This window comes from Myotis nattereri (assembly GCF_964212035.1).
Source record: "Myotis nattereri genome assembly, chromosome: 5".
Classification (NCBI taxonomy): domain Eukaryota; kingdom Metazoa; phylum Chordata; class Mammalia; order Chiroptera; family Vespertilionidae; genus Myotis; species Myotis nattereri.
In genome coordinates, this window is record NC_138080.1 from 19,886,156 (window position 1) to 19,907,690 (window position 21,535).

The following is a 21,535-nucleotide window of genomic DNA, read 5'->3' on the forward strand; positions in this document are numbered from 1 at the left end:
AAGGGGGAGTTGGAGAGGTCACAGCGGGCCCAGCATAGCGGGGGGTGAAGAGGGCACAGAGACGCAGCACCCCTGTGCAGGGGCGGGGACGGGTCCACCGTGCCATGGGTGGGCGGCTGGGGGGCGGGCCGGCAGGGTGGATGGGGGTACAGTCCAGGGAGGGGGCCGGTTTGGAGAGGATATTGGGCCAGATTGGGGAGGGGGGTGGGGGACAGTTCGGGTCGACTAGGGGAAGGGGATGGGCGGGTCTGGGGGTGCATCCGGGCAAGGGGCGGGTCCCGGGAGGCTGTGGGGAGAGTCGGTGGATGGGATGAGTTCAGGGGCGGGGCGAGGGCGGGGCGCGCGGGGCGGGCCGGGCTGAGGCGGGTCCGGGTAGGGGGCTGGTCCCGGCTGCCCAAGCCTGGCCGGGCGCGGAGCAGGGCGCATGGCGCCGGGCGCACGGCGCGGGGGCTGCGAACAAAGGGTCCCCGACGGCGCAGCGGGGACAGGGTCGCTCGGACCCTGGCTCCGGTCCAACCCCGTCCCGGCCCCCTCCCTGGGTGCGGCGTCTCCGCGGAGCCCGAAAATGTGGGGCGCCCTGCTTGGGCCGCTGCTCAGGCTCCTGCTGCTTCTGTCGCCGAGGGACAGCGTGCACGCCGCCCGCCCCCAGGCCCCGTGAGTAGCCCCGGGCGACCGAGGAGGCTGGCCGCCTCCCGGGGTGGGAGTCCCAGAGACTGGCTCAGAGAGGTGCAGCGACCCGTCCAAGGCCACACAGCCTCCGCGCTGGTGGGACCTAGCTTCTTGTCCCCCAGTACGTACGGGTCGGACTGGGGAAGGGGGCACTCTGAGACCTCGGCAGGGGCCCCTGGAGGTACAGGGACTCCCCAGAGCTCTGGCTGCAGACGCTGCCCCCTTGGGTGGCCGTGGCTGTCGTCTGGGGTGGCGATTTCAAGTTGCCCCTGGCATGAAGGTAAGAGGTTCGCGTTTTGGCTGAGAAATGGGAGAAAGTTCGTTTTCCTAGGCAGGGCGTGGTGGTGGGGGAGGAAGTGTTTGTTTGGCTTCCACATTTTTCTTGGAGTTCACTTACAGAGCTTCTGGGGGATTGACATGGGAGGAGGTGACTTCACTGGCTGCTAAGGAGACTTTCCCAGGAGCTGGCTCCCTAGGGAATCTTTCCAGACCTGCCAAGTTCGGGTGAGCCCTGCAAGGCTGTGGGTTCAGGGGGGCTGCCTCCTGCTGCCCCAGCTCAGCAGCTTGGTCCGGCTCCGCCTTTCCGGGGTGCTTTGCAAGCAGCCCTCCTTCAGGAGTTCCCAGAATCAGGTCTCCAGGAGAGGGGGTGGGGTGTGCGGACTGCTCCTCTGAGATCACAGTTTGAAAAGTAAGACAGCACGCTGGCTTCGAGCAATGGGGTTCCCTCCCCTGGACCTTGTGAAGTTGGAACCCAGCAGACTTTTGTGCTGATGGACACCTTTTAGAATATCAGCTCTCAGCCAGAGGGCGATCTGTGTCCCCTCGGGGCCATTCAGCATTGTCCAGAGGCATTTGGGCCTTGTCACATCCAGGGGCAGGCAGTGCTGCTGGAACCTACTGGGTAGGGGCTAGGGACGCTGCCCCCCATACGGATCAGCCCCCCACACACAGCATGACACAGCCCTAAAGGAGAGATCCTGCCTTAGAAGGACCAGAGGCCCTTCGCTGAAGGGTTTTAAACAGAGTTTGACTGAATTAGCCCTGGGATCTCACCACTGTTGGGTGAAACGGAACCCCCACGCCGGGAGACACAGCGACTGACTTGTGGTTCCAGATCAGCTGGCCTCCAGGCCTCGGCCCACCATCCTGAAGGACCTCGTTTTAGGAAAAGCCTTGGATGGTGTCCCACGTTGTTGGCTTTTTTTCAGGAGAAATCTCTAGCCCCAGAAAGCAGCATGGATTTGCAAGACCAACACCGTCTATCCAAGCATGTCAAACTCGCGGCCAGCGGGCCACATGCCTCATTGAAATAAAGGGCACTTTCCCAAACACCGCCTTTCCCAGGTCTAAAGAATGAGAAGCCAGTGTTGGCGCAGATGCCAGGGTCGACGGTGGTCGGCTGGCGAGCACACTGCCAGGCGCAGCTCCTGGCCCTCAGGGAAAACGCATCTGGTCCCAGCAGGCCCTCTGGGCCTTTGGGTAAAGATGCTAACGGGGGCCTGGATGAGGGCTCTACAGACGACCGAGGAAAACAAACACGTGGATTGTGTATTTCCCAGGTGCTCTTCCACACTCAGCACACGCCAGGTGGGGGGCCTCAGGGATCAGCTGGGAGCTGGGTGGAAAGACTGTCTTAAACGAGGCCACATCCAGTGCGGCAGCGAGACAGGACCCATAGGAGTTCAGGGCCACTGCACGCCCGAGTCAGTGCTGGAGTTAGAGGGTAGCAGCTCGCCCCTCGGGTGACTGTGTGCTCTGGACACAGTGCAGGACTCGGGATCATTGCATGCGCTGTGCACTGACGCCAGCACTGCACAAGGGAGCTCAGGGTCTTTGCACCCTCTTGTCAGTGCAGGAGCCAGACACGACACATCACATACGAAGCAAGGGTCTTCCTGCTCGAGATGGTACATGTCCATTCCTGGCATCACTGCGTACTCTGTTGGGTGCCGGAGTGGGACAGAACGTAAGATCCATGGTCAGTACACATTCGGGTCAGTGCCGGATCTGGACATCCATGAGACCCAGGGCCATTGCATGCTCCAGAAGGTATAGTTGCATACCCAGGGTCAATGCACGCTCTGTGCGTGGCTGGGGCCAAACACTGCACTCAGGAATCCAGTTGGCAGGCGCTTGTCGGTGCTGGAGTCGGACAGAACACGGGACCCCATGGTCACTACTCCAGTCATTGCTGGGTCTGGCCAGTGCACCATCGAAGCTAGGGTCTCTGGCCACTCTCATTAGTGCTGGAGTCATATAGTAGAGGGCAAGTCCCTGAGATCCTTGCAGGCTGTGGTCAGTCCTGCAGTTGGACAGTCCATGTAGGAATCCAGGGTGCGTGAACTCTGGTCATTGTCTGAGCCAGACAGAGCACAGCGGACTCCTAGGGTCAGTGCTGCGGGAACCCGTGCATCTTTCGATATGCCAAACTTCTCCTGAAGTTGTAATGAAGTCCAATTTATCAGTGACTTCTTTGATGCATTGGGATTGTGCTTTTAGGTACCTTATTCATGAAATCTTTGCCTAACACAAGTTTGCAGAGCCTTCGCCTATGTTTTCTTCTAGTGCTTTTATAGTTTTACATTTAGTGTCTGACCCACATTGAATCCATCTTAGCGTTGGATGTGCGGTAAGGGTCTAAATTCACCTTTTTGCGTGTGTGTGTCGGGTTGTCTCCGAGAGGATTTTGAGAAATGCCTAGCCCAGAGTTTTCCCTTTTGCCTATTTCTCTCTAGTGTCCATAGTTCTGCTCAGTTGGATTGTACTGCCTCTGCTGCTGGTGCTCTGGGCACTTGTTACCTTGTGATCAGGTCCCGTGGTTATGGACGAGCTTTTGTGATGTTCGGTGGAAAGTTGCAGAACACGAGGAGGCAGGAACGCGGGTGGGGAGGTCTGGGACTCAGCCATAAAGGCACCCAGGGCCCTCTCCTCTCTGGCTGTGTGACCTGGTGCACGTTCTTTCTCCTTCTGCAAGATCAGCTCTCCTATCTGCAAAGTCAAGCTGAGGATTTTTAAAGAGAGAGGGATGTTTTGATTCCATTGTTGGCGAAGCTTTTCCTGTGTTGGGTCATTCAGTTTGGTTTTAGGGGTTCCTTCTTAAAATTAACTCTGTGGGAAGCTCCTTACTTCTTCCTACTGGGTTCCGGAGTCTGACTGTCTGGGTTCAAATCCTGGTGTCTCACTGATGCGGGCACATGACTTGGCTGCTCCAGGACTTAATTTCTGACACTGTAAATGGGAGATGCGCACACTTCTCACAGAGTGGCTGTGAGGATGAAGCAGAGTCCTGCCCCTTAGCCTGCAGGAAGAGCACCTCAGACTGTGCGCGTGGCACGTGCAAATGTCCGATGGCAGAGAAAAGGCCAGGGGCCAGAATGCAGAGATCGAAGGGGGGTGTGGCACTGGGTGGATTCAGAGAGGCCAGATGCTTACCCAATGAGAGCTTCAGAAATGAGTTACCCAATGAGAGCTTCAGAAATGAGTTACCCAGTGAGGGCCTCAGAGGCGAACAAGCCAGTCCATGGTTTTCAGGAGCCCACAATTTGAGGGGAATATAGATGCATGACGTGACCGTGTTTTCAGGGTCAGGAATAGGTGGAGTCAGCCTGGGGTGCACCCTGACCCTGCCAGGGTGGCAGTGAGGCCAGGGGTGGTCAGACAGCCCTTGGCCTTCACCACGGTTCTCCTCTCCTGCAGGGGCTATTTGATCACGGCGCCCTCCGTCTTCCGCTCAGGGGTGGAGGAAGTCATCAGCGTGACCATCTTTAACTCCCCAAGGGAAGTCATGGTCCAGGCTCAGTTGGTGGCCCAGGGCGAGGCAGTGGCATGGAGCCAGGGAGCCATGCTGGGTAGGTCTCCGAACTCTCTGATGGGGGCTTCCCCTCCCTTCGCACCGTGGAGCCGTTTGCTGGCCTTCAGGGCTTGGGCAGGGTGGGCCTTGCTTTGCTTCCTCCCAACCCACCTCCCTAGAGCCCTGGCAGGGAGGGCGGGCAGGTTGAGTTCTCCCCATTTCTCAGATGAAGAGAGTAAGGCCCCGGAGGGGCAGCCACCTCCCCAGAATGGGGAATCCGAGTCCAGGTTCTTTGGGTGCAGATATGGATGGAGTCAGGCACCCTTTCCTGTCAGCTTTGGCTAGAGGTGGGATGGGGCCCAAATCAGACCTTTTCTTGAGCTTTGCCCCCCCTCCCCCACCCCACCTCGTGTGGACCCAGACCTGGGCTCCCAGCTGGGCGGAGCTTAGGCCCTCAGCCAGCCTCTCCCCACAGTTTCCTTGGTAAATTGCAGAGAACTAAACGAAACGACAGCGACAGTGCTGCCTCCTGGCCCTGCCTCAGGGGCTCCCAGTCTGGAAGGGCAGGTGACTCATTGCTCACATGGAGCATGGGCAGGATGCAGCCACAGGAGACAGGATGTGCTGGGGCTCTAGTGGGGCAGCCCCTGTCCTCTGCGGGGACACGGGGAGGCCGACCAGGAGTGGAAACTAGGAGAAGGGATTGGGTGGGCTGGAGGAGTGCAGGCAGCCCCTGTTCCTCTCCGGGGGTCATCCCCGAAACCCAACTCAGGTTGGTTTCAGCGGCAGAGTTTTAGGGCCTCTCATAACTAGAAAGCCCACGGACATTACTGGCCATCTCCTGGCCACACTTCTGGATGGGCCCTTGTCTCCTCAAAGCTCAGAGGCAGTGGTGGTGGGGTTCCCAGGATTCCCTCTGAGGGGTGCATCTTGGGTCATATCCTCAACTCAGACCCAGTCCCTGTGGCCAGGGGCAGGGCCTCTGCTGGCTGGCCTATCTTGGGTCATCATGTGCTCACCCCTGAGCCAATCCCTGTGATAAGGGCAAAGGCCTATGTAGATTTGCACAGAGCTCCACCAATGACATGGACTGGGAGCTGGTCAGGTGGTTCTACAAGGAAATCAGGGTTTGGCTAGCAAGGAAAAGGGGTGGGGTGGAGAGGGGAGGGGGGATTCATCCTGGGAAGCAGAAACAGTAGATGTCTAAATAAGCCCCAAAGGCCAGTAAATCCCGAGAGGTGTCAGAACAGCCAATGACTCCGTTTGGGTAGAGGAGAGAGGCGATGGGAGACCAGTCAGATTCACTCAAGCAAGGTCCACTGGGAGCCTCAGTCTCGTCTTCTTTCTCCTGTTCCTCTTCCCTGGAGTTTCTCTTTGCTCCCCTCACAGCTTACCTTGGGCAGAGGCCAGGGGTGAAGTGAATCAAGTATGCAGGCCGGCCAACTTTCCCCTGAATAGCTCAGCTTTGTCCATTCCCTCCGGCCTTCAACTCTCGCCAGTTTGGCAAGCCCGGCCCGGCCCAGCCCAAGCCAGACCAGAGTGACCCAGCGTATATGCTTGTTCACAAAAAATCCCTCCGGCTTGAGAAACCCATGTTTGTAAGGCTGCAGGCCAGGGAGGTTGGGCAGGAAAACACAGCTTCTGATTTAACCGTTTTCATTTTATTTTCATTTTTTAGATAAAGGAACAATCAAACTCAAGGTAAGCTATGAACTTTTGAAATCATAAACCCTACCTTGGAAATAAATTGAATTGGGTGGAACAAGAAATGTTGCATGTGTTTTGAGAAAAATCACTGAGAAAAACAATGATTGATGAGGAAAAAATTTAGAAAGGGAGAAGTCACCCATAATCCCCTTTCCTATACTTTTCACTTTTCCACGTTTCCTGCAAATCCTTGTCCCCTTGAGCACATTTTTTCATAGTTGCAATTAAAGGGTATACACCACGGTGTTTCCTGTTGCTTTCTCTAAACACCTTGTATAAACATATTTTCATGTGTCAAAGTCTCTATAATTGTGTTTTGCATCCTGTTGTAAACAGCATCTTATTACATCCCTTTTATGTACAGTTGATCCTTGAATGATGAGGGGGTTACCAGCGCCACTCCCCCCCATGCAGTGGAAAATCTATGTATAACTTTTGACTCCCCCAAAACTTAACTATAGTCATTCTCTTGGTATTTGAAAAGAATTGGTTTCAGAACTCCCTGCAGATACCAAAATCCGAAGATGCTTAAGTCCTTTATATAAAACTAGAGTCCCGGTGCATGAAATTCATGCACTGGGGGCGGGGGGAATCCCTCAGCCCAGACTGCACCCTTGCCAATCTAGGACCCCTCAGGGGATGTCCGACTGCTAGTTTAGGTTGGACATCCCTCTCACAATCCGGGACTACTGGCTCCCAACCGCTTGCCTGCCTGCCTGCCTGATTGCCCCTAACCACTTCTGCCTGCCAGCCTGATCACCCCCTAAACCAGCCGTGGGCAAACTACGGCCCACGGGCCGGATCTGGCCCGTTTGAAATGAATAAAACTAAAAAAAAAAAAGACCGTACCCTTTTATGTAATGATGTTTACTTTGAATTTATATTAGTTCACACAAACACTCCATCCATGCTTTTGTTCCGGCCCTCCGGTCCAGTTTAAGAACCCATTGTGGCCCTCGAGTCAAAAAGTTTGCTCACCCCTGCCCTAAACACTCCCCTGCCAGCCTGATTGATGCCAAACTGCTCCCCTGCCGGACCGATCAACCCCAACTCTCCTCCCCTGCTGGCCTGGTCATCCATAACTGCCCTCCCCTGCTGGCCATCTTGTGGCTGTGGGCACCGCCATATTTGTGATGATGTGAGGGTCAATTAGCATATTCCCTCTTTATTAGATAGGATGGCGTAGAATAATGCATACCGTCAGTCAGCCTTCTGCATTTGTTGATTCCCAACCCCAGATCAAAAATCCTGTTTTCACCCAGTGGTTGGTTGAATCCACGGATGCAAAACCCACAGATATGGAAGGCCAATATTTATTGAAAAAAATCTGCAATTCAAGTGTTCAAAGGTCAACTGTAGTAATTTACGAAGCTCTCGCCTTGTGCATATTTAGATCTTTAAAAATTGTTTTTAGGGTTTTGATAATGTAACCCAAATGTTGCGAGCATCTTTGTGTGTAAAGCTGTTAGCATGCCGGATGCCTGCCTTTGGCTAAACACTCTGAAAAAGAGTTACCAGGTCAGGATCTAGGCCTGTTTCTCGGTCCTGCTTTGTTTTATTTTAGTTTTTAAACAACTTATTTATTGATAGATTGAACTTAGAGAGAGAGGAGGGGAGAGAGAGACACACACACACACACACATCGATTTGTTGTTCTACCCACTTATGCACTCATTGGTTGCTTCTTGTATGTGTCCCGACTGGGGATCGAACCTGCAACCTTTGTGCATTGGGATGATGCTCTAACCAACGGAGCTACCTGGCCAGGGTGGTAGGAGATGCAGCATTGCCTGCCCACAGCACCGCCCGCCATACATTAGAGACCAAATTTCCCACAGCCTTGTCGGCATTGAATATTGTTATTTAAAAATGATTTTCCATACGACACTACACTGTAGGGAATTCTCTGACGTGGGTTTTGAAACTGGAGTCCTTGATTTCTAGGGGTTTGTAAGCCCTGACATTGTAGGCATTTACTGAGTTAGCTAGTCCCTAACTTTTATCAGATGCTCAGGGGTCCCTGAATGAATGGACTAAATTGAGGCTCATTCTTAATCATAACGTGCCCCGTGCCGTGATCAGAATGAAGTCCGAGGCGGGTGTGTCCTTCGTGCGGTGGCACGGAGGGCAGTTATAGCCCCTCCTTCGAGGGGGCATTTCTCCGGAGGATGTTACGCCCTTCCCTCTGTGACACTTGGCAATGCCTGGAGACATTTATGGGTGTCACAACGGTGGTGGGCGGTTGCCACTGGCATCTAGAGGGTAGAGACCAGGGAGGCCGTTCAACACCCAGGTGCCCAGGACCTCCCCGCCCCAGAGAACAAACCAGCCCCAGATGGCAACAGTGTGCCGCGTCAGAAAATAGGGCAGCCCCGGGCAGGGGTTAAAGTTACTAGTGTGTGCGGTCCCCTGCCACCGCACACAAGAAGGGCCTCCTCCCAGGATAGATGCTGTGGGTTTGTACAGGAGACCAGCGAAGGCCCGTGTAATTCTGGGAGCGGGGGCAGGGGGGTCTTAACCCACTAGAGGCCGGTAGCACCCTCATCGCCGTTATGACAACTAGAAACATCTCCAGACACAGCCAGTGTCCTCTGGGGTGGGGTGGGGGGTGGGGGGCGCAGAATCCTCCCCCACCCCTAACCCAAGTTGAGAAATGCTCACCCAGAGCTATTCTAAGTGCGACGATCCAGGGCCCGTTTGGGAGTCTCTAGTCCAGTGATGGCGAACCTATGACACGCATGTCAGAGGTGACACGCGAACTCATTTTTTTGGTTGATCTTTCTTTGTTAAATGGCATTTAAATATATAAAATAAATATCAAAAATATGTCTTTGTTTCACTATGGTTGCAAATACCAAAAAATTTCTATATGTGACACGGCACCAGAGTTAAGTTAGGGTTTTTCAAAATGCTGACACGCTGAGCTCAAAGGTTTGCCATCACTGCTCTAGTCTGTTGAGCAGCATCCTGGCCTCCACCCACTAGATGCCCTACCCCCAGCTGTGACACCCAAAAACCTTCTCCAGAAACTGCCAAACGTCCCCTGGGGGGCACAGTCACCACAGGCGAGCACCCCCACCCGAGACCTCCACGCTGCTTTCCCAACACCTAGGTCCCCTCCAGGGCGACACCCCATTTCCAATGCTCTGCGTGCAGGTGCCCGCGGGCCTCCGGGGCCAGGCCCTCCTGAAGGTGTGGGGCCGAAGCCGGCAGGAAGAGGCGGGCACCCTCTTCCACAACCAGACCTCCGTGACCGTGGATGCCCGGGGAACCTCCATGTTCATCCAGACCGACAAGCCAGTGTACAGGCCCCGGCACCGAGGTGGGCGCCGGTGCGGGCGGGGGAGGGGCCGGCCTTGGCCTGGAGCTGCTACACGTCTCTCTCCTTCCTCCCAGTGCTCATCAGCGTCTTCACCGTCACCCCAGACCTGAGGCCCATCAGTGAGAAGGTGAGATTTGCTTCTAAACCCTGTGCCCAGAACACACCCCCCCCACCCCGAGACACCCTGGCCAGGGCCACCTTCAGCAGCTGGCTTTTCTCCTCTGTCCTCTTACAGTTTTTACCTCCCATTTTGGTCCCTCCCTGGGGCTCCACTTCTCCTGGGAGGCCCGGGGGAGGTCTGTGGGACAGAAGGAGGCAAGAATGCTGGTGGGGCCCTCGCTGGTTTGGCTCAGTGGATAGAGCATCGGCCTGCGGACTGAAGGGTCCCAGGTTTGATTCCGGTCAAGGGCATGTGCCTGGGTTGTGGGCTCGATCCCAAGTGGGGGTGTGCGGGAGGCAGCTGATCGATGATTCTCTCTCATCGTTGATGTTTCTAGCTCTCTCTCCCTTTCCCTTCCTCTCTGAAACCAATAAAAATATATATATTTTTAAAAATGGTAGGTGCCCCATAAGGGAGCCCTGTGGTTCAGGCAGTGGCCAGTGCCCTCTGCACAGGCTTATGAAGGATTTAAGCAGCAACGGGTTATCATTTGAAATCCTACTAGCCCTGCTTTTAACATTATTAGAAAGAAAATATAACCGCACATCAAACCCATCATTTCTCCTTGGAAATAAACATATTCACAGGAAGAAGGCATTGATTTTCTTTTAACTTTTTATTTGGAAATAACTTCAAATGCACAAAAAAGTTGGAAGAACAGCACAGAGAAATCCCATGTGCCCTTTATTCAGCCCAGGGATTGGCAAACTTTCTTTTAAAGGGCCAGGTGGTAAATATGTTCGTGTCTGTGGGGCAGAAGGATTCTGTCTCAATTACTCAGATCTGCTGTTGTTGCATAGACTTAGTCAGAGACATACTGGTGTGTGAATAAATGGGTGTCGCTGGGTGCCAATAAAGCTCTATTTACACAAACAGATAGAGGGCCAGATTTGGCCTGATCTGGAGCAGTGGTTCTCAAATTTGAGTGTGCGTCTGATTGCCCTGGGGGGCTTGCTCAAACAGATTGCTGAGCCCTCCCCAGAGTTATTGACTCGGTTATTGATTCCCTGATTTCTAGGGAGGTACCCAAGAATCTGTGTTTCTAACAGGTTCCCAGTTGATGCTGCTGCTGGACGAGGGAACACACTTTGAGAACCACAGATCTAGATTCACCAGTTACAAACATTTTGCTACATTTATGTGCTTTCTCTCTCTCTCAGTATATACACCTATATACATATGCACTTATAAGATTATTTTAATGAGAAGTTATATTTTAATGATAAATTATAATGGTGTGTCTGGTTGCTGGTGATGGTAAGTGCAGCCAGTGGTTTAAGTAAAGTTTGCCCTGTTGCTCCCACCAAAAGTCTGTCTTTCCCCTTTGTGGCCAATAAGTAGTCTGTGGGGACCCGAGGTTCTTTGCATACCCGATTACCCATCAGACGCTCACTGCCAGTTCTAGCTTCCACAGACGATTCCAGAATTACATGAAACAAAACTCGCTGCGATGAGAGCAAAGTGGTGGTTTTCCCGGCTCCGTTATTTCCTCGGCTTCTCCTTGGCAGTCCGCTGCACGGAGGAGCTTGCAGAAAAGCACTGATTGTGAAAAAAGAGGTGTAAGTACGCTACACGTGCGCATAGCAAAGATGTGAACGTGGCCTGCGGGCGACTTCCGCTTAGGGAGCCCGAGAGGACATGTGTAGGGCACGCGCTAGGTACATGTCCTTGAGCACTGAGTGCTCGGGGCACATTGCTGAGCAGAGCAGACGGGGCCCCCACCCCTGTGGGGTTCATATTCTGGACAATAACGCTGCATAGTTCCTAGTGGCCGGTGGCCAGCCTAGAAGGGCAGTTCTGTGGGTACACACGGCTTTTCCTTAACTTTCGTCACCCCAAGTTCCTGTGCCTTTTCATCGACTATTTTGATACACTTGCCTGTTCTTTTCCACCGGTGCGTCCTTCCTCAGGCTGAGCTGGACCTCAGGAGCGGGTTCCCAGGGCAGAGCGGGTTCCCAGGGCAGCGTGGCAGGCCCTGGGTGTGTCCGTGTTTTGCTTTCTGAATGGACAGGGCTAGGTTCCTGCACCCAGATATCCGAGGGGGCCTGTGCCCATGGTTTTCCCTGGGGGCTGGGGCTCAGCCCCTTGGTATCTGCCCCGTGTGCAGTTATTGCCGGGAAGGGCTTGGCACCCACAGTAGAAGGGAAGAGCTCTGGTTTGTGTGGCTGCCCGTTTTCCTTTGGAGGCTGGTCAAGGGTCCTCGCTGGGTGAGGCCCACGGACAAACATCACAAGAAATTGAATCTAAAGTGCAAGGCTTCCAGCGGCCCCTGGGCTCAGCTGGGGCACATGCAGGCGCACAGCAGCCCTGAGCTAACGGGGTCGGCCACACGGGCATCAGGCAAGGCACGCGGCCGAGGTCCGGAACAGCTGTGCAAGCCGCGACCTCCACCCGTGAGTTCTGTCTGCATCGTGGTCAGAGTTGGCGTCGACTGTGGGGTTTGATATGGCTGAGCACCGGCTTGCCGCCAGGCTCCAGGCAGGTGTTTGGGGGTTCAGACATGAAAGCACCTGTTTCAGGAGGGCTGCCTGGAGGAGCCGTCCTTGGTTAGGGGCGGAAGCAGGTCTGGGAAGGAGGGCAGGACCGTGATGGGAAGCAGGGAGCAGAGAGGCCATGAGTCAGGGCTTGGCCATGCCACCCTCACTGCTAATGGCAACTGTGTGAGCTTGCTAGGGCTGCAGTGACCAAGTGCTGTATTCTCTCCCCGTTCTGGAGGCTGGGGTCCAAGATCAAGGTGTCAGCAGGGTTGGTTTTTCTTCCTTCTCCTTCTCCTCCTCCTCCTTTTCATAACATGTTCTTATTGATTTTTAGAGAGAGAGGGAGGGAGAGCGATAGAGAGATAGAAACATCGATGACAGCATCGATCAGCTGCCTCCTGTACTCCCCCTACTGGGGATCAAGCCCGAAACCTGGGCATGTATTCTGACCTGACCGGGAATTGAACCAGTGACCTCTTGGTTCCTGGGTTGATGCTCAACTGCTGAGCCACATCTGGCCAGGGTACACCACCCTTTCTTATAAGGACACCATCCTATTTGATTAGACCCTATTCTAATGACCTCATCTTAAGTGGATTATCTCTATAAAGTACCATCTCCAAATCATTCTGAGGAACTAGAGCAGCGGTTCTCAACCTGTGGGTCGAGACCCTTTGGGGGTTGAATGACCCTTTCACAGGGGTCGCCTAAATACATCCTGCATATCAGATATTTACATTACGATTCATAACAGTAGCAACATTACAGTTATGAAGTAGCAACAAAAATAATGTTATGGTTGGGGGTCACCACAACATGAGGAACTGTATGAAAGGGTCGCGGCATTAGGAAGGTTGAGAACTACTGAACTAGAGGCTATGATGTCAGCCTATGAATTTGGTGGGGTGGGGAGGCACAAATTCAACTCATAACAGCAACTGTGGGTGTCCCAAGGGACCAGGCCATGCGTGGACGAAGACGAAACGTGCACGGAGGGCTGGGGGTTTCGGGAGGGGGGTTGCTCACTGCCTCTGTCTGTCTGTGTTGCAGCTGGAAGCCTACATCCTGGTGAGTGGCCTGCCCTGCCCAGCTTGACTCTCGCCTGGTTCGCCTGCTCTCAGCAAGGCCTGGCCTGTCTTCGCCCACCGCCCGCCCACCGCGCCCCGCCTGCCCATCCTGGTCCCCGGGTCCACTGTGGGGCGGCCCAGCATGTGTCTGCCTGTCTCTTTGTAGATTGCACCCAGAGTCCTAATGCCGTCCCTGAATGGCGAGGCAGGCCCAGCCCGCCCCCTGCACCCCCTTGTCCTCAGAAAGGTCCCGTCTATATCCCGCGCTCTTTCTGGTTCGCTCCCGTGTAAACGGCTAATATGGGGCCTGCCCTCCATGCTTGTCCTGCCCTGGAGAGAGGGCTCAGAAGGCCCACACAAACGCCGGGCACATGCCAGCCGCCTCAGTTCACTGTGTGTCCCCGCAGGACCCCCGGGGCTCAAGGATGATGGAGTGGAGGCACGTGGAGCCGGTCTGCTGTGGTAATTCCCCGCCCCCCCGCCATCTTCTCCCCTTCTTCCTTCTGGCTTTGGGGCTGCACCTCCAGGTGGCAGGTGTGAGAATCCTCCAGGGAAACAGAATGTGGGCTGTCCAGGACCCTCCGCCTGTGTTCCTCTGTGCCCGGGATCCAGCTGGCACACCTGCCCGTACAGGGGACCTTTCTGGAACATCGGGGCCTCATTGGTCAGCACCCCAACCTTCCTCCCACTGAAGGTCTTCCACGCCATCACCCCCCACCCAGCTCCCACCCAGCACCCACCCACACTCACCCAGCACTCACCTAGCACCCACCCAGCTCCCACCCAGCACCCACCCAGCTCCCACCCAGCACCCACCCACACCCACCCAGCACCCACCCAGCACCCTCCCGGCACCAGGTGTCTCTTCCCCAGCGAGGAGTCGGAGGCTCTGCTTGGCTGAGAAGCTGGCATTCTTTTCCTTTCTCTGTGACACTGACCTCTCCCTTCTAGCTCTGACCCTAAGGGAGGTGGAGCCCCGAGAAAGGGGAGGGGATAGGTGGCATTTGGGGGGTGGGGGCTGAGGAAAGCTGTGCCACCTCAGCCGGGAAATGCGCACACGTGACAGACCCGGAGTCCTGCTCGGGGGGGGGGGGGGGGCTTCTGGGCTCCATGTGCCTCTGAGCCAGACGTGGAGTGCGGGGCCTCCAGCAGGCACACGGCCACGGCGTTTGCATGGAGTCATGCCTCCAAGCCCCTGCACGGCCCTTGGCCCCTCCCACGCCCACTCTTCCTGAGCCTGCAGGGGTGAATATTCTGCTGGGACCCCCTCCCCCCAGCCTCAGACCCCCTCTGGCTTCCCCAGGGGCTGCTTGGGGTAGGGGGAGGCACAGGGTCCCCAGAGCGCCTGTACCTTGACCTCACCACTGCTGGCCGCAGGGCCCAGCCAGCCCCCTGCACACGCACTTGCCCCAGGATTCGGGGTGTCTCTCTTGACACAGGCATCACCAACTTGACCTTCCCGTTGTCCGACCAGCCGGTGCTGGGAGAATGGTTCATTTTTGTTGAAATGCAAGGCCACGTGTACAACAAGTCCTTTGAAGTCCAGAAGTATGGTAAGTGGGGGAACCCGGGATCCTAGACCTTCAGATCTGGGAGAAACCACCGACCCAGGGATGACACAGATGCGGAGGGGGCGGATGGCGGGAGCCCCAGGCGTCGAGGGCCGGGAAGGCCAGGCACAGTGTGGAAGGCTGGCCTTTGTCATGTTTTTTCTTTAATTAATTAATTAATTTATTTATTTTTTAATATATTTTTTAATATATTTTATTGATATTTTTACAGAGAGGAAGGGAGAGAGATAGAGAGTTAGAAACATCGATGGGAGAGAAACATCGATCAGCCGCCTCCTGCACATCTCCCACTGGGGATGTGCCCGCAACCCAGGTACATGCCCTTGACCGGAATCGAACCTGGGACCCCTCAGTCCGCAGGCCGACGCTCTATCCACTGAGCCAAACCGGTTTCGGCATATTTTTTAATATGTTTTATTGATTTTCTACAGAGAGGAAGGGAGAGGGATAGAAAGTTAGAAACATCGATGAGAGAGAGACACCGATCAGCTGCCTCCTGCACGCCCCCAACTGGGGATGTGCCTGCAACCAAGGTACATGCCCCTGCCTGGAATCGAACCCAGGACCCTTGAGTCTGCAGGCTGATGCTCCATCCACTGAGCCAAACCAGTTCTGGCTCTTTCCTTTTTTAAAAATATGTTTTTATTTATTTTTAGAGAGGGGGAAGGGAGAGAGAGAAGGGAGAAAGAGATAGAAACATCAATGAGAGAAATATCCATCCATTGGCTGCCTCCTGTATACCCCTTCCTGGGGATCGAGCCTGCAACCTGGGCATGTGCCCTGATCGGTAATCGAACCAGCGACCTCTTGGCGCCTGGGTCCGAAGCTCAACCACTGAGCAACACTGGCCAGGCTGTTATGTCTTTTCTAAAAAAGGACGATAAAATGTAAGTAACGTAAAATTACCACCTTAACCATTTCTAATGGACTATTCAGTGGCATTAAGTACTTTGCATTGTTGTGCAAACATCACCACCATCCATCGCCAGACCTTTTTCATCTTCCCAGACTGAAACTCTGCCCCATTAAACACTAACTCCCTTCTTCCCCTCCCCAGCGCCTGGCACCCCCATCTACTTCCTGTCCCCATGAATCTGACGCCTCTAGGGACCTTGCGTACGTGGGATCACACTGTATTTGTCCGGTGGTGCCTAGCTCTTTCTCTCAGCACGTCAAGTCCATCCATGTTGTAGGATGTGTCAGAATTTCCTTCCCTTTTAAGTCCTCTTTTCCTCTTGTTATTTTATCTTTATTCTGACCCTGTGAGGCATCTCCATTTTACAGATGGGGAAACTGAGGCTGAGAGAGCCATTAAGGAAAGTGCTCAAGTGACAAGAGCTAGGGAGTGAACCTGCCAGAGCCAGTTACTCTGCTTCTGTGCTAACATCTCCCCTACGTGGTCAAGGGCTTCTCCTTTTAAGAAGAAGATCTTGGTCCCCAGTTCCTGATCAGGGCACATGCCCGGCTTGCAGGCTCAGTCCCCAGTGAGGGGCGTGCAGGAGGCAGCTGATGGATGTCTCTCATCGATGTTTCTCTCTCTCTATCCCTCCTTCTTCCTCTCTCTCTAACACCAATATCAACATATTTTTTAATGAAAGGAAGATCCTGGGAGGAAAAGCCGTAGGTCAGGGTGTGGGTTGTAAGCAACAGAAGCCCAGTGAATATTCAGGAAGCAATAGAAAAGGAATTTATTTTTATTTTTGCGAAACCTCACCAGAGGATATTTTTTCCATTTAGAGAGAATGGAAGGGTGGAGGGAGGGAGAGAGAGAGAAAAAGAGAGACATTGATGTGAGAGAGACACATTAATTGGTTGCCTCCCTCACATGCCCTGCATGCCCAGGGTGGGGATCGAACCTGCAACCCAGGTATGTGCCCTTGACTGGGAATTGAACCTGCAACTCTTCGGTGCCTGGGCTGACACTTTAACCACTGAGCACACCAGCCAGGGCAAAAGAAAAGGAATTTATTGGCTCATGTAACAAGCAGATGGGACCGAGTTTCCTCTGCTGCTCCCCGGTATCGGTCCCTCCTCCCCGAGTTGTGAGCTGCACAGGGTGCCCCGGGGGCTGGATGCTCCCAGGGCTGAGTCATAGGGTCAAAAGAGGCTCCTTTCCGTCACAAGCACCTCAGGACGCCCCTAGTTGGTCCAGGAGCCACTCGCACACCCCTGGAATGGGATGAGATTCGCTGTACTCAAGGCATGTGGACCCCTGAGAGAAACGGGGTGCTGGTCCCCCAGAGATAGGAAATGGATGTGGCCGGCAAATCCCCAGAGAGCTGCCAGTGCCCAGCACAGTGTGGCATGGGTTCTAACAGTGTAAGCGTGCAGTGGCGGCCGTCATCCCTCTGATGCCCCGCCCAGGGGTGGGGCCACCTGCTTCCCTCTTCTCTGCTCTCTCCCTTCAGCGCTGCCCAAGTTTGAGCTCCTTATTGACCCGCCCCGCTACATCCGGGATGTGGACGCCTGCGAGACTGGCACCGTGCAGGCCAGGTGAGAAGGGGGGTCCCCCCACAGGCATGCCCTCCTCCTGTGGGATGCCCCTCCCCCGTGGGCCTGCTCCTCCCCTTTGGAACATACATCTCCCCTAAGAGGCACCCTGCCCCAAACTGGACCCCTCCCCCTTGGGCGTAGCACTCCCCAGGTGTGTCTCTTCCCCCAAAGGCTTCTGCTCCCCCCTCCCCATCGGCAGCCCCACAGCTGTGGGCTGACCTGAGAGGGATTTCTAGCGGGGACTGCCCCCTTAGTGGCCAGGCCTTTGACCCAGGCTGAAGTGCGGGGCTGACCAGGGTCATCAAGAGACACGTCCCTTTCTGGGGCTCCTTTGAGGCCCCTAGTCCGGCCCCAGCCCTGCCGCCTGCTGGAGGTGGTGGCCTGGCTCAGGCTGCTCTCTGGCCGGTGTGTGTGTTAAAATCCAAGGATGTGCTGGACACACACACGTTTTCCAGTTTAGAATATAGTTGAAGTGCCTGGCATTTTTTTTTTCACTACAGTCTCCCATTTTGCTCCGTGCCCTGGTAAGCAGGTGTCCCCTCTGCATCGGGCGTGCCATACATGCATTTAAATTCCACCAACATCCCTGAGGTGGTAGTTTCATTCCCAATCTCGGAGTGGGGAAGCGGGAGCTCAGAGAAGTCAAGCCCCTAGTTCACAGCTGAGCTCGTAAGGGCACGTAGAGCCAGGCCTCCTCGGGCTCCAGTGGTGTCACCAACCCCAGGGCTTGTCTCACACACCCTGGCCCAGGGTTCCTCTCTGACTCTCGGTCTCTTTTTCTGTCCAACATGAGGCTTGGTACCGAGGACTGCGGGGCCCTGAGGTTATCTGTCCTGACTCAGGGCGGCAGGAAGGGCTGGAAGGTTGGGCTGCAGGGTGGGGAAGCATCCCGGTGTGAAGGACAGGATCTTGGCACACATCCTTGAGCACTTCCCGCTAATAGCCACTAGGTCGCCTTGGCCACCTCCACCCTCGTCCAGCTGCTGTACCAGTGACCACCTGCTGCTTGTCACATCAGCTACCCTTGTCCCTTTGTTCCAGGTATACCTTTGGGAAGCCCGTCTCAGGAACCTTAACAATCAACATGACCGTGAATGGCGTGGGGTACTACAGCCAGGAGATGGGGTGCCCCGTCCTCAGAACCATGAAGGTGAGGAGCAGCACCTCATGCTATCTGCCCAGTGGGTCCCTTCCCACAGCGTCTGCCCTCGGCTTCCACTCTATTGTCATCCATTTTATTTGAATTTCTAAAACAGTATACAGTGGGGATTTCCCCAAAGATAAAATTCTTGTGGGCTGAACATGGAGACTTTAGAACATTCTTAAAAAGGAAGAAAATAACCATAACTTGTTCTCCAACAGTCTGACACAGCCGTTATTGATATTTTGATATGTTTCTTCCGGGGATATTGTATGTAAGTAAAAAAAAACACACAGTTTTATTGAGGTATGATTCATGTACCACACAATTCAAATACCCACATAGAGTGTACAGTTCAGTGGTTTTTAGTATAATCACAGAGTTATGCACCCATCACCACTGTCTAGTTTTAGAATAGTTCCACCAAGCCTCCCAAATTTCTTTTTCTTTTTTTAATATATTTTTTTTATTGACTTCAGAGAGAAAGGGAGAGGGAGAGAGAGATAGAAACATCAAAGATGAGAGAGAATCATTGATCGGCTGCCTCCTGCACATCCCCTACTGGGGATCAAGCCCGCAAGCCAGGCATGTGCCCGCGACTGGAATCGAACCTAGGACCCTGCAGTCTGCAGGCCAATGCTCTATCCACTGAGCCAAACCAGCTAGGGCCTCCCAAATTTCTCATGTCCTTTTACAGTGAATTCCTGTCCCTCTCCAGCCCCTGGCAACCATGACTCCACTTCCTGTGTCTGTGGATTTGCCTGTTTCATATAAATGGGGTGATAGACTCTGTGGCCTTTTGTGTCTGCATCCTCTCATTCACCTCGCTTTTTCAGCGGTCACCCATGCTGCAGCGTGTCAGTGCTTCACTCCTGTTTAACGTCTGGGTGATATTCCACAGTACGGACGGGCCACGGTGCATTGACTCATTCATTCGCAGATGGACTTTGGGTTGTTTCCACTTTTTGGTGACTGTGGCCAGTGCTGTTCTGGGCATTCATTTACAAGGTTTTGTGTGGGGGATGTTTCATTTCTCTTGGGTGTGGCATTCCTGGGTCGAGTGGTTGTGGAATTAAATGAAAGCCACCTAAATAAGGACAAAGTCTGCTGTGGCAAGGGACTCAGCCATCAGTGGCGTTTGGCAGAGACTCAGCAGCAGGGGGAGATGTGAAAAAAAGAGAAGGGGGCGTCAGGTGTGCCCCAGTAGAGGCTGGTGGCCCAGAGAAGCTGAGGGCAGCTACTGAGAAGTGGGCATCCAATACGATGAGTTAGGGACACGCTTGGCTTTCTCCAGTTGGTCCTGAGTTAGAAGTGGGGGCAAAAATCAGGGAAATTGTCAGTTATTAAGAAAGTCCTGGCCGTTGGGGGCCCACTGTTGTGTGGTTGCTAGAGAGCGGGGTCTGACTTCACGCAAGAAGTCTGACCTGGAAAGGAGGGGCTGGCTTCCTGGGCTGGTGACTGCCGACTGGGTCAGTGTTCTTCCTACACCAGTGATGGCGAACCTATGACACCTCTGACACGCGAACTCATTTTTTTGGTTGATTTTTCTTTGTTAAATGGCATTTAAATATATGAAATAAATATCAAAAATATACATCTTTGTGTTACTATGGTTGCAAAGATCAAAACATTTCTATATGTGACACGGCACCAGAGTTAAGTTAGGGTTTTTCAAAATGCTGACACACTGAGCTCAAAAGGTTCGCCATCACTGCTCTACACGATCTGGCCGAGGTCTCTTTGTCTGTTTCCTCTCTCAACGGTGACTCTGTGTTTCGCCATTTGAGAAATTCCAGACTGTTCTTCCACAGTGGCTGCAAGATTTCCCATTCCTGGGTACATCAAGTTTTATAATCTGGTGTTTATTGTCCTGTATGTTTGTGAGTGTGTCCCTCCACACACATCCTGGAGAGCCCGTGCCTTCGTGGGGTCCCCCACCCTGAACCCTGTCGGCACCGGCCTCAACTGCACTATGATCATGGTCCCCACCCCCACCCAAAGTTTCTCTCTGTCCCCTTTGTTCTCCCTGGAGGCTGCTGGCTGGTAGCCTCCTTAATTCCCTCATTACTGAGTAGTTAACTCCACAGATGTTTCTGAATGTGCATCGGCCAGGCCCTGGTGGTTCCTAAGACGAGGGTTGACTGGGGGCAGTTCTGTGCTCCGGGAGCAGGAGGGGAGTGAGTGCGCCAGAGTGGGGCTGGCCAGGTTCGGATCCCTGCCCTGCCGTCCGGCTGGAGGGCCACTGCCTCACCTTCTGCCCAGCAGAGCGGACAGGGACAGCTGCATACCCAGCAGGGGTCCGTCCCCACGCAGTGCCCACAGCATAGACTGCGTGTGTCGCCGAGGGTCCTCTGGCTCTACAGGTGGCCGGAGAGCCCTATACCTGAGATGTGTGCCTGCAAGTCCTCCCTCGAAGCCACTCCAACCCCAAGCGAGCACAGCCTGCCTGTCTCCTGCCTCCAGATTCACGGCTCCCAGGACTTTCACATCTGCGTGAGGGACATGATCCCGACGGACATCCCTGAGCACTTCCGGGGCACAGTCAGCATCTGGGCCGCGGTGACCACCACGGATGGGAGCCAGCAGGTGGCCTTTGACGATTCCACCCCCGTCCAGAAGCAGCTGGTGGACATCCGCTACTCCAAGGCCACCAGGAAGCAGTTCAAGCCGGGTCTGTCCTACGTGGGGATGGTAAGCGCTGGGGCCAGCAGGGGCCGTCCGAGGTCACAGGCCCTGCCCTGCCTCCACTCCCGCTCCTGCCTGAGAGCCACCGAAAAACCAATTGCAGCTGGGGCAGCAAAGCCAGCAGGGCCTGATGTCACCTGGCCTGTCCCTGTCCCCTTTCTCTACCCACCACCCGTACCCCTGTGCCCTCTTGCCTTCCGGAGTCACCCACAGGATCGTGGTGGTCTGTCCTCACACTGTGTCCCTTCCCTTCTCTCTTTGTGTCAGGATCTCTGCCTCCATGTCCCACGCATGGAGACACGGCTGCTGTGCCCCTTGATTGCAGGGTCCCGGCTGGAGGAGAAGCCAAAGTACCACATGCATGGCCAGAACATGCATGCAGAAGGGGCTGGGGGTGTCCATTCAGGAAAAGGGGAACCTTTCACGTACAGCTGGGAGATTGCTCCCCGTCTG

At 54.5% G+C, this 21,535-nt stretch overlaps 1 protein-coding gene across 1 annotated transcript in view; it reads left to right on the forward strand.

Annotated features, from left to right (window-relative positions):
* Positions 1-550: 550 nt before the first annotated feature.
* Positions 551-21,535, forward strand: part of CPAMD8 (C3 and PZP like alpha-2-macroglobulin domain containing 8) — a 63,190-nt gene continuing 42,205 nt past the window's right edge. The window contains exons 1-11 of the mRNA XM_081092820.1: positions 551-654; positions 4,366-4,517; positions 6,138-6,160; positions 9,323-9,488; positions 9,563-9,615; positions 13,176-13,193; positions 13,600-13,654; positions 14,632-14,745; positions 17,172-17,256; positions 18,298-18,406; positions 20,861-21,088. Coding sequence (XP_080948946.1) covers positions 566-654; positions 4,366-4,517; positions 6,138-6,160; positions 9,323-9,488; positions 9,563-9,615; positions 13,176-13,193; positions 13,600-13,654; positions 14,632-14,745; positions 17,172-17,256; positions 18,298-18,406; positions 20,861-21,088 — 1,092 coding nt within the window. The 5' untranslated portion in view covers positions 551-565. The remainder of the gene's footprint in view (positions 655-4,365; positions 4,518-6,137; positions 6,161-9,322; positions 9,489-9,562; positions 9,616-13,175; positions 13,194-13,599; positions 13,655-14,631; positions 14,746-17,171; positions 17,257-18,297; positions 18,407-20,860; positions 21,089-21,535) is intronic.